This window comes from Sceloporus occidentalis, unplaced genomic scaffold (genome assembly GCF_023333645.1).
Source record: "Sceloporus occidentalis isolate IW3139 unplaced genomic scaffold, rSceOcc1.0.p SCAF_5, whole genome shotgun sequence".
Taxonomy (NCBI): Eukaryota; Metazoa; Chordata; class Lepidosauria; order Squamata; family Phrynosomatidae; genus Sceloporus; species Sceloporus occidentalis.
The window spans coordinates 98,224,751-98,236,200 of NW_028316985.1; the positions used below are offsets into that span (position 1 = coordinate 98,224,751).

General features: G+C 42.2%; 1 protein-coding gene across 1 annotated transcript in view; it reads right to left on the minus strand.

Annotated features, from left to right (window-relative positions):
* LOC149312550 (fatty acyl-CoA reductase 1-like) overlaps positions 1–10,328 on the minus strand; it is a 71,859-nt gene extending 61,531 nt beyond the window's left edge. Inside the window, exons 1-2 of the mRNA XM_089526907.1 lie at positions 10,125–10,328; positions 2,756–2,931 (exon numbers count right to left, since the gene is read on the minus strand). Coding sequence (XP_089383033.1) covers positions 2,756–2,931; positions 10,125–10,313 — 365 coding nt within the window. The 5' untranslated portion in view covers positions 10,314–10,328. The remainder of the gene's footprint in view (positions 1–2,755; positions 2,932–10,124) is intronic.
* Positions 10,329–11,450: the final 1,122 nt, after the last annotated feature.

Sequence of the window (11,450 nt, forward strand, 5' to 3'; positions counted from 1 at the left end):
GAGAACAAGATGGAAGCATCCTCCACCAGAAGAGAAGAGCTCAATAAACTGTGGGTGCCCTATTATCCCTGGAGGGCCTGTTATAACCACAAAAAGCTCTGCATGAATTCATCTTAGCTCAGTTGTGATCCCAGTAGAAGTGGATCTTCAAAGCAGCTGGATATTCTGTATCCAAACTCCTTCCCCATAAGGCTACAGTACTAGAGTCTTCTCTATACCCGTCTCAGTCCAGCATGTGCATGTCCCTTAACACAGAAACCAATGAAAGAAAAATGTTTAAAAGGTAAACCACAAAAAGGGAAAAGGCAATTCCACCTTCTAGACATCTGTGTGGTTGACAGAGTTGACTGTTGACAGTATAGTCCATTTAGATGGATTAAGATCTGACTAGGTATAAGGCAGCATCCTATACTCAGTGAATGGATCTGCTCAAGATTTCCCCAAAGAGACAGGATCTTGAAACAGATTGTAAATGAAAGAGGCTTGGGGAAAGCATGTTACACCTTGGTTCTTATTGGATACTCCATTTAAAGTAGAATTTATGGAGGGAGACATTTTTCTAGCTGGAGAGATCAACTGCTGTCAGAATCCTAAGAATCTGCCATATGTTTTATTATTTTAGATATAGAATCATAGAGGTGGAAGAGACCACAAGGACCATCCAGTCCAACCCCCTGCCATGCAGGACCTCCCAATCAAAGCATCCCTGAGAGATGGCCATCCAGTCTCTGTTTAAAGACCTCCAAGGAGGGAGACTCCACCACTCTCCAAGGGGGTGTGTTCCGTTGTCGAACAGCCCTTACTGTCAGGACGTTCCTCCTAATGTTGATCTGGAGTCTCTTTTCCTTCAGTTTGCATCCATTGTTCCATGTTCTAGTCTCTGGAGCCACAAGCTTGCTCCCACCTGGAATACTGTATCAAGTTCTGGGCACCGCAATTTAAAAAGGATGTTGAGAAACTGGAGCGTGTCCAAAGGGGGGTGACTAAAATGGTGAAGGGTCTGGAAACCATGCCCTATGAGGAACGGCTTAGGGAGCTGGGGATGTTTAGCCTGGAGAAGAGAAGTTTAAGAGGTGATATGATAGCCCTGTTTAAATAGTTGAAGGGATGTCATATTGAGGAGGAAGCTGACTTGTTTTCTGCTGCTCCAGAGACTAGGATGCAAGCTCCAGGAAAAGAGATTCCTCCAAGCCAGTGTCACAGCGCCCACAAAACCATATGGCGGGCAGCTTTGTGGCACTCCAGCAGAGCGGTGTTTATACGTCACATGCTGCAGGAGCACCACAAAGCCATGGAAAAGCCCGCTTTTTGCTGTGCCACCAAAAAGCCAGGTATGGTGTGTGGTGTGTGGTTGCTGTGGCCCCAACTCAGTGTCAAGCTACCCCTTCAGTGATGTCTGTTTCGTCCCTTACTCAGTACCAATTTTTAAGGATGAAAATCTTACAGAAATGTAAAGAAGATTTGAAGGAATTTTAAAAAACTGAATTTAAATAAAGAAACTGGTCCTACAATAGTTTGGGATGCAAGCAACACGTGTATGTGAGGATAATTGATAAAATATGGTTTCAAACTGAAAAAGGAAGGAGATGCATAAAAAGTGCGAACTGTTGCAAGAGATAAAAAATTTAGAGAAGAAACTGAAGGAAAAGTTTGATAGAGACTCAAGAAAACATCAAGCTATTTCAGCAAGTTTTTATTGTTTTAATTCCAAGAAAAGGATACTAAATTTTAATCTTATATTAAACAAAAGAATTATGAATTTGCAAACAAACCTGGGAAGTGACTTGTGTACAAACTGAAGCAGGAAAGGATAAAGAAATTCGTTACAGAGATTAAGAAAGAAGATCAATATGTGATGTACAATGTGAAAATATTAAAAGCTTAGAAACAGAAACATTTGTATCTTGAAGGTCATAGTTTAATTGTTTGTTTTTGTATAACAAAGTTAAAGTACATGCTGGATTTAAAAATCCCTGTATCAGAAAGTGTCTCCTGAAGTTTAGTAGTGTAAAGGTTCTCCCCCCCCCCCCTCAAGATACTACTACCTTTTCACTCTCTGTACATTGAGTATTTTGTTGTGATTTAGTTTGTATGTTTTAAAATGAATAAATATGATTTTTAATAAAAAAGAAAGGTAAATAAGTTATATATAAAGTTGGAATGATCTGATTTTGATTTTCTAAAAATGTGTTTTTCAGCCTTTTCTAAAAGCTAACAAATGGAATAGCTAGTTCTCAATAAATCTGGTTTATTTAACAATTCAGTTTATTCATCCCAAGAATGCCCCAGAGGGCTTGATGCTTAGAGAATATAAGCAGAAACATAACCCTGCCTTTCTTTCATGACTGGAAACCACTCCTGCCTTCATGAAAGGTATCTATTTCTGTGAAATAATTGGGTTTATGTTAGTGACTGGGCAGAAATTGGTGAGATGTTCGAACTAACAGTGTGAATATATGAAGAAACTGGAAAAATTATTTTCATTTACAGCAACACTTGTTTTTCTCTTTCTAGTTCCCACGAGAGAAAAAGGAGGAGTCTCTGCCAGGAGCAGGCCTTTACTGGGTGAGCAGGAGCTCTTACCATTGGTGAGCAACCAAGTCAATTTGTCAATCCTAGTTACTTTATTTCTGTTAATAATACAGAACATTATCTCAGATGTTTATTTTCAAAATGAAATTCTCTCCAGCACAACATACAACCTGATTCGAATTAATTAGTAATAAATATAAAGAACAAACCAAGGAAAACATACTTTAGTGGTTCATCAAAGCGAACTGTTGCAGCACAGTGGAAGACAATGTTGACTTCAGACAGAAGCTCTGCAGTGTCATCTGGAGTGATAGCCAAGTTTGGGTAGGTGAGTTCAGCACTAATTGGTTTAATCTTCTCATGAAAATTGGGCCACTCTTCGCGGAGTCTGTCAAACAACTGGAACACAAAACATAATCCTTATGTAAACAAGGAGGATACATGACAAAGGGAATTATCAGGTTACTAAATATTACTCCCATTATGAACCAATTTTATTTTTATATCTATGTATACCAGTAGTGAAATTTTTATCTCTCTTTATAAGTAGGATTTTACTCCCACTCAGTATACAGTGCTCAAGAAATGCTTTGGAGACCAGAGACCTCAAACCAGAGACCTCAAAAGCCACAAGTCCTGAGTAACATGAAAATGAAGGGACAAGTACAATTTCAAAGCCAAAAAAGGAGGAACACTAAATTCAAAACACATGGATGACAATACAAGGAAAACATCCTGCCATAAATCTGGATGCACAGTCTCTATCGTCATTTACTCTGGCAGCGATAATAAGAGTACTAACAGGACCATCCACAATATCGGCATTTACTTGTTGTCCTCCAGCATAATGTATGCCATCCTTTGTTAGCAATGCCCCTCTACACTGTACATTGGAGAAACAGTTGAGTTTATATACAACTGGCTAAATAGATGTCACTTGATATTAGAAATGTCAATACTCAAAAACCAGTGGCAGAACATTTTTCATTTCATAAACATATAGTCGCTAACTTTCGAGAAGCTGTCCTTGAACAAAGAAACTTCAAGGGAAGATTAGAATGAGAAGTAGCTGAATTGATATATTCCAGTCTTCTAGTATGGACAGTGTTAATTATTTCTTGGCACAATACATATATTAATATTTGGGTCATCACATTGCTGAGTCTCCTCATTTACCACTCCCAAAGAACTGATCTTCTACAGCAGCTTCTTGGCATTTGCCTCAAAATTTGCTTCAGTATTACTTCAATACAGTAATTCTTATATACATTCTTAAATATTGCTTAAGCATTGCTTCAGTAAGGCTTAAGTATTAACTTCCTTAAGGAATGTTTTAAGTATCGATTTCACACCACAGGATTACAGATCAGCTGCTTTACATCTATAATATTTCATACATCTCTGAACATTTATGACCTTGGGTCACAATTTGCATTTTGTTACATACCATTTGTCAGAACTCCAAAGTCAATTGCCAATCAATATTCACAGTTCCTATAGTTACTGCTCATCTTGCTTAGCAATTGCTTTAGGATGTAGTTCTGCCTGCTTGTGGTTGGGGGATGGGGTGTGGGCTGCTGCTTGGGAATGGATGCTCCTTGGGAATGGAATGTGATAAGGCCGAGACATCTGTAAGAGTCTTCAAGGCCATGGTGTTTGCTTCTCAGGCCTGGGAAGGAGGAGGGGAAAAAAAGCCCACAAGAAAAAAGGGTGGGGAGGAGTAGGTGTTTTAACTTAGTGCTTGGGGCTTGGCTTGCCAGATTCTGCTGAAAAGTTTGTCCAGTCACATCCATCTGTATTTCCAATAAAACTTCACTGCTTTTAAGCAAGTTGCTGTTGTGGATTTCTGGTGGAAGTTGCTGGGTCTTACACCATTGCACTGTGAGTCTACACTTACAACCTTAAAACTCCAATATATTTGTACTTCCAACTCCATCAGTGCAACTGAGAAAGTAGAAGTCAATGAAAGCTTATGAAAAATTGTTTAGCTCCTTCAGCCCCTCTTTCCATTTTATGCTAAACACAAAATCTACTAACACCTCTGAGGAGCACTGGGGCAGTCCCAATGTGGATAAAGTCAGGCCTGGGGTCGATTCCCATCTTGAATCTGAATTCTACCTCAAGGGAAGCTACTCTCCATCAACTGTCCATCTACAGCATGAAGTTATTTCTTACAGGGCTGCTGGAAGAATAGCTAGGATATCAAACAGGGCTTCTGCAAAAAGCACCTAATATATCCGGGCCAAAAGACTGCTCTGTAGCTGGACTCACTGGTGTCACTAGGGGAGTACGTGTGTGGATTGACACCTGGTCAGGCCTACCTTGCCCCACCCCTCCTTGCCACAGACTCAGAGAACTGAGTCGAGGCAAGAAGCCAGGCTGAGTGCGCACACACACCCTGTACCACTTTGCCGCAGCAAGGAGGGGTGTGTGCATGCGCTCCTCCTAGCTCCTTGACATGGTTCAGTTCTCCTGAGAAAAACTGAGCTGGGGCAGGGGGCACATACATGCTGGGCCTGGCTGAGCCTGCCCCCAACTTCTTGTGGAAGCCCACACCTTCTGGTTCTGAAGTCCTGTCCCTGCCCTGCCCAGCAGCCCTTCTCCCCATCGGGTGACACTATAGTCTGGGACGCCAGTGGCTAGACTGACAATTTCCATCTGATATAAGTCCCAGACTCAAAGCAACAACCCAAAGCAGCGGAGCCCACTTATGTATACAATACAGCAGTGCTAGGCAGGTATTCTACCAGACCAAAAGAAAGCCCCACAGGCCTACAAGCCCATAATACTGTGAAACCACAAGCCAAATATGCAGGCCCGTACATTCACTAGAATAAAGAAAAAGATACTCTCTAGGCTCTCCCCACTCAGGGGGCACTGCACAGTTTTGCCTTTACATAAAATGGCCCCCATATAGGGAGAAAACAAAATGACATTACACAAAAGTTTATTGCACTTACCTTAGATTGACCCTTGAGCGTTCCTAAAGGGGCCGTTCCTGGAACGGGAGGTGGTGGGGAACGCTGTATATCGCACAGCGAGAATGCCGCCGCCACTGATCATTCCCCTTCCGTTCTGGGAGCATACCCAAGGGCCGATTTTCGGGAATGCTTGAGAAAGCATTCTTGAAAATTGGCCCTCTAGAATGGAACGGAAGGCTCCTGGAACAGAAGGGGAATGTGCGGCGGTGGCAGCGGCGTTCTCACTGTGCGATATACAGCGTTCCCCACCACCTCCTGTTCCAGGAACGGCCCTTTTAAGAATGCTCAGGGGCTGATCTAAGGTAAATGTGATAAACTCCACAGACTTGCCCCCTACATAAAATGGTCCCCATACAGGGGGGAAAGAAGAAATGTAAGGCTTGCCCTTACATAAAATGGCTCCATAACAGGGGGAAAACAAAATGGCAGCGGCCATTTACAGTGTGCTCAAAATGGCCACCCCCACAACCTGAGCAACAAAGCCCCACAGGCCTACAAGCCCACCATAGCAGGAGCACAACCAAGTTTACAGGCCTATACGTCCAGCAGACATTAGGCAGAAAAACAAATAAGACAGGCCACACTAGGTATAGAGGCGTCTGTCCACCACTAAGAATATAAGCTCACTGGGCCCTCTCTCCAGACTAGACCATGCTGATCCCTGCAAGGCCAAGCCATAATACAATGGGAAAGAGGCCCACCTGACCAGTTAAACCAGGCCTGGAAGAGGGAAGATAAACCATACTAAACAAACTCCTTACAATACTCAGGCCAGATAACCGAGAGAAATGATGTTTTGGATTTAACACACGAATAAATATATGTTCATATATAGGTGTGTGTGTGTGTGTTTGTGTGTGTGTGTATGAAGTGAGTAGAAATAAGATTAAAAGTTTAGACAGGGATGGTTTTTAAAATATACACCACACACACATATCCTTTAGACTTCAGGCGCAAGATAAAAAATGGTTCAAAACATTATTTTAATAATGTGCCAAGAAGACAGACCCAAAAATTTTTTTTTAGTTTACTAAACTTGTTACAATTTTGGGTGTACAAGCATCAAAAGCAACACACATTCCTTTCAGCTAATATATACAAGGCCAACAAGATAAAAAAAGAGATGGTAAGTTATGTTAATTGTAATAGATTTCACTTTTTCTAAAAGGTAAACTGAAGTTCAAGAGATTTTTTCTTCTGTGCATGCTTAATGAAGGGTTATAAACACACCCATGAATCTATAATGACTAATTTAAATGAATGTGGATTGTATGAAGTAGTATGAAGAAGGTGTGGAAAATACACATGTAATGGGAGTTTCAAAAATTTTGTACATCAGCCAATGAAAACTGAGGAAGAAAATTGCAACAGAAAATGGTTTACAGGGCGCCCACACCATATGTGGCTTCCTGTTTATGCGGAAGCCGTGTTGCCATTAAATGAGTGGCGCATGTGCACCGCACCACTGCTAGCATGAGCCCCATTCTTTTGAATGGGGCTCGAGCTTACATGGGATTTGCCTTACGTGGAGGGTCCGGAACGGATCCCCCATGTAAGGCTAGGCTCCACTGTATAAATATTGTGTAAAACCTGGGGCAGGTGTGCCTGCTACCTGAGACACACCTTTTTGCAAGATTGTAATTAATAAATTGGAAATTTGCTGCTTCACTTGCTTTGTCCTGATTCATTTGATTTGGTACACTGGTAATTAGAAATCAATGGCCCCATACAGACAGGCCAAAATAAAGCTGCTTCGGGTCACTTTGGAAGTATGCTGTTTAAATGATGCATGCGTCCTAAGAGTCTGGAAGCTGCGCCAAAGCTGCACTCCAGTCCTTAGGACTGAATCGTGGCTTTGGAGCGGCTTCCAGGCTCTTAGGACCCATGCATCATTTAAACAGCATACTTCCAAAGTGACCCAAAGCAGCATTATTTTGGCCTGTCTGTATGGGGCCTATATCTCACAATAACCAAAAGGAGGCAACAATGATTAATCACCCACAAACTCACATTTCAGTCAGGCCAGTCACTGCCTGGCTTAACTTTTAGCAAATTAAAGAGGCCATAAAGTGAGTAATAATGGCAATCCACCCCAGGCCCAAAAGCAGGGTTGAGTGGACCTGAATCCTCGATCAGTCCGCCCTCTCCCAGCAAATGGAATAAAAGACAGTAATGATATTTTTTTTAAAAAAAACTTTAGACAATGACTAACTAATAGGATTAAGCTCTGATTGGTCAACTATTCACACTCTGAAGGGTTTTTGGATCTCACTAGTCCACTTGCTGGCTGGAAAATTCCAGAAGGCTGGAGGGTGAGGGGCGGTAGAGCCTTATTAACCTCAACTCCTCTAAGCCTCAGCTCTCCAAGTCTTAGTGGAAAATGCCTAGGCAACCATTAATATGTCCTCTCCTCATAGGAGGCCATCAAACCCTTATGCCTCCCACCGTGCAAGAGAAAATAATTCCATTTTATGCTAAACACAAAAGAGGAAAACAATGAAAAGGAAAATTAATTACTATAATTTCCACCATTCTCTTGGAAGAGAAGTTCATACTTTAGTAGTAATACTGTGGCAGACAAAGTAGAACTGAGAGTGTAAGAGAGCATTAAAAGTGAGAAGGGATAGATGCCCACCAAACTCTAAGCCCTTAGAGGAGGCTATCACACTGGCTGTCTTTTCCTGAACTGGGCATGGGCTGAGACCCTGTTTTATCGCACAGCTCCGTGCCCAGATCAGAAGCATCCCATACCAATTCAAGACTTCTCCCGTACTTTGCATTATTAGCAAAGTCATGACAGACATCCAATTGGGTATGGAATGCCTCCAATCTGGGCACAGAGCTGTGCGATAACACATGGTCCCAGCCTCCAAAGATTCCAAAGCAAGGCTATGCAATGCAAACTGTAAAAACTATGTGTAATGCACAGAGACAGTGAAAAAGGAAATTAGTTATGTGGGACTGGGAACAAACCATTCCAGAGTCCAGGAGATCAAATTTAACTCCATTAGCAAAACAAAAATTTACTTCCTCTGAGATCCAGGATGCCTTCTTCACTTGTAAGGTCACAAACCCTTTTGTTAGGCAGAGAACATTGATCGTTCAAGAGAAGCCTCCAAGCTGTTGCATTAGAAAAATTTTAGGTGCTGTTTTGGTAAAACATACCAAATGTAGTCCCATTTTTTTTAAAAAAATGTTTTATATTTGTTGGAGTTACAAATCTCAAATAGTAGAGTCCTAGATCATTGGCCCCCCCCTGTAGGATTCCCCTGTTTCAGCTAAAATGTGGTATCTTCCCATCTAAGGGGTCATTCACATGTTGGTTTTTTTGTAGTGGAATGATGCGAACAATCTCACTCACACATTCTGGTTTTGTTATTTACACTGTGAAATGGCATCTATCTACATCTCTTTGAGTTTTTTGCACTAAAAAAAAAGACATCTGAATGACCCTAAGAAGTATTTAGACTTGCAAATTTACCAAAATAAGATGACTTAGACTCAATACAGATGGGCAAAAAGTGCCATCTTGGGGGCGAAATTAGGGCAAAGTGTACACAAGCTCCTGAGCACTACCATGCCTTAATGGCTTGTCCTCATTTACATGGGGACTACCACAATGATGTACATGCAATGCAGTGTCCAAATTGTGCCGTGCCACACAGACATCATCCGCACATGTGCCATGAGAAGAACCCACTGGGAGCAGGTTCTTTTTAGGGCTGCTGGAGGCTGCAGTATTTGGTTGCTGTAACCTCCATGTGGGGCAGAAAGGGAAATCGTCTCGGCGCTCCTTTCTGCTCGTCTGTATCCCCCCTAATTTGCCAAAATAAGATGACAGCTTCCTCATCACCTGACTTTTCCTGAATATCTGAATGAGCTAGTCTGATGCCATAGATCATTATTAACAGGAGCACTTCATGATTTCTATGATTACTAATAGATTACAGTGGGACCTCAGTATCTGTGGACTTGCTATCCATGGATTTGAGCACTCAATGGACAGCAAGCCTGTGTTGTTCCAATGGTTGCATGTGCATGCAGCCGCGCCACTACTGGGGACAACTGGATCAAAGTCCTCCCTCCTTCCCTTCCCCTCTCCCCACTCCTTCCCCCTCTGAGGTTTCTGGCCTGGGCTTGGCTTCAGCAATGGTTCAGAGGTGGCAGCTGGAGCGCCATTGGCTGGAAGGAGACGGAGCTGGCACTGGTGCTGGTCTTGGGTCTCGGGGCCTGGAGGTTCCTTCCCAAGTGTTGGGCCTGGGGAAAGGGCTCTCAGACCTAAGCCCCTGCCCTGGCACTGGCTCCAGCTCTCTCTGGCTGAGGGGGCTCCAGCCTCTACCTCCAAACCACCCCCGAAACCAAGGGAGGGAGGGAGGGAGGGAGGGAGGAAAGACTTCAGTGCATTTGTTCGTAATGACAGCACTGCCATGTGGTTGCGCTGCTATTAAGGACAATAGGACTTGAGCATCCGTGGATTTTGGTATCCATGGGGGTGGGTCCGGAAAGGATCCCCCATAGATATGAAGGACCGACTGTATTAGGCTTGCAGTGAAACCTCTGTCACCTGCAAATTGTTGGCCATAGTTTTCTATATAAACTTAAATTCCCTACCTTGTATTTCACCATATCCTCCACTCTATTTTGCATTGATTGTCCAGCTTTGGGCCGCACAAGAATATAAATTGTTTTCACATCTGGGCTGGAGCGCAGAAGCTTTTCCACAAGTACTTTGCCCATAAAACCTGTCGCTCCTGTAATAAGTACTGACTTCCCATTGTAGTAAGTTGCAATTGAAGACATAGTGCTTTAGATTTCCAACTTCTTTCTGTAGATATCTAAAAGGAAAATGAGAGAATTCAAGTCATTAGTTGGGAGACAATTCTGTGTACAGTGCACATCTAAATTGCAAAATGCCAAATACTTTGTGGTTTTCCACATTCTATTCAAATCATCAAGGGCGGTGTACCGACCGCCCCTTTGGGGTGGCCTGCACCCGCCCCTTTCCCCGACGGATCGGGGCCTCAGCTGCCATAGCGGCAGCCCCGAGGCCCCAATCCGCTGCTTTTCCAGGCCGCAGGGAAGTGGCAAAAGGCCACTTCCCCGCAGCCTGGAAAAGGGTGTCCTTGGGGCTTCATGCCTCAACCCCCCCAACAGCGGTGGGGAAAAAGAGAAAGGAGCTGCTCGGCCCCTTTCTCTTTTGTGTCGCTGGTGCAACCGTGTAAAGACTGTCCTAGAAGGTTATCGCATCAGTGCCTGAAATGTTTCTATTCTGTTCCGAAAACGTTTCAAGATGTAACGTTATGGGAACGGATATTATCGCATTCGAAAATGTAAAGCGTTCCGAGAACGTAACGGGAACACAATTTACCGCATTTGTCCTTATAGGAAGCGTGATAAGTATGAGAACGTTTCAATATTTGCACATGCGTATTTGTAACAGTGTATTCTTGTTCATGAGTACCACATACACAGAACAAAAGGCTTTTACAGGGAGATATTTGTGCAAACACAACCTAATCTTTTTATATACAAGATACATATAGACACACACACACACACATGTATACACACATATAGTCCGCAATCTATATATACAAAAATTATATATATATATATATATATATATATATATATATATATATAATATGCATATGTATGTATATATTGTGTGTAATATATTTATATTATATATAATATATATTTTGTATATATTACATATTTAAAATATGTATATTGTATATATATTGTATGTATACTTTTAGACACACACACACACACACACACACACACACACACATAAAAATGTTATACATATACATAAACATAGGGTTGCCATCCCTAGGGACCTCCAAACTAGGAAAAATGTAGGACAATGTTTTAAAATGTAGGACTTTTTTTTTAAATTTCCTGGCCAGGAAATTTTAAAAAGAAGGTCTT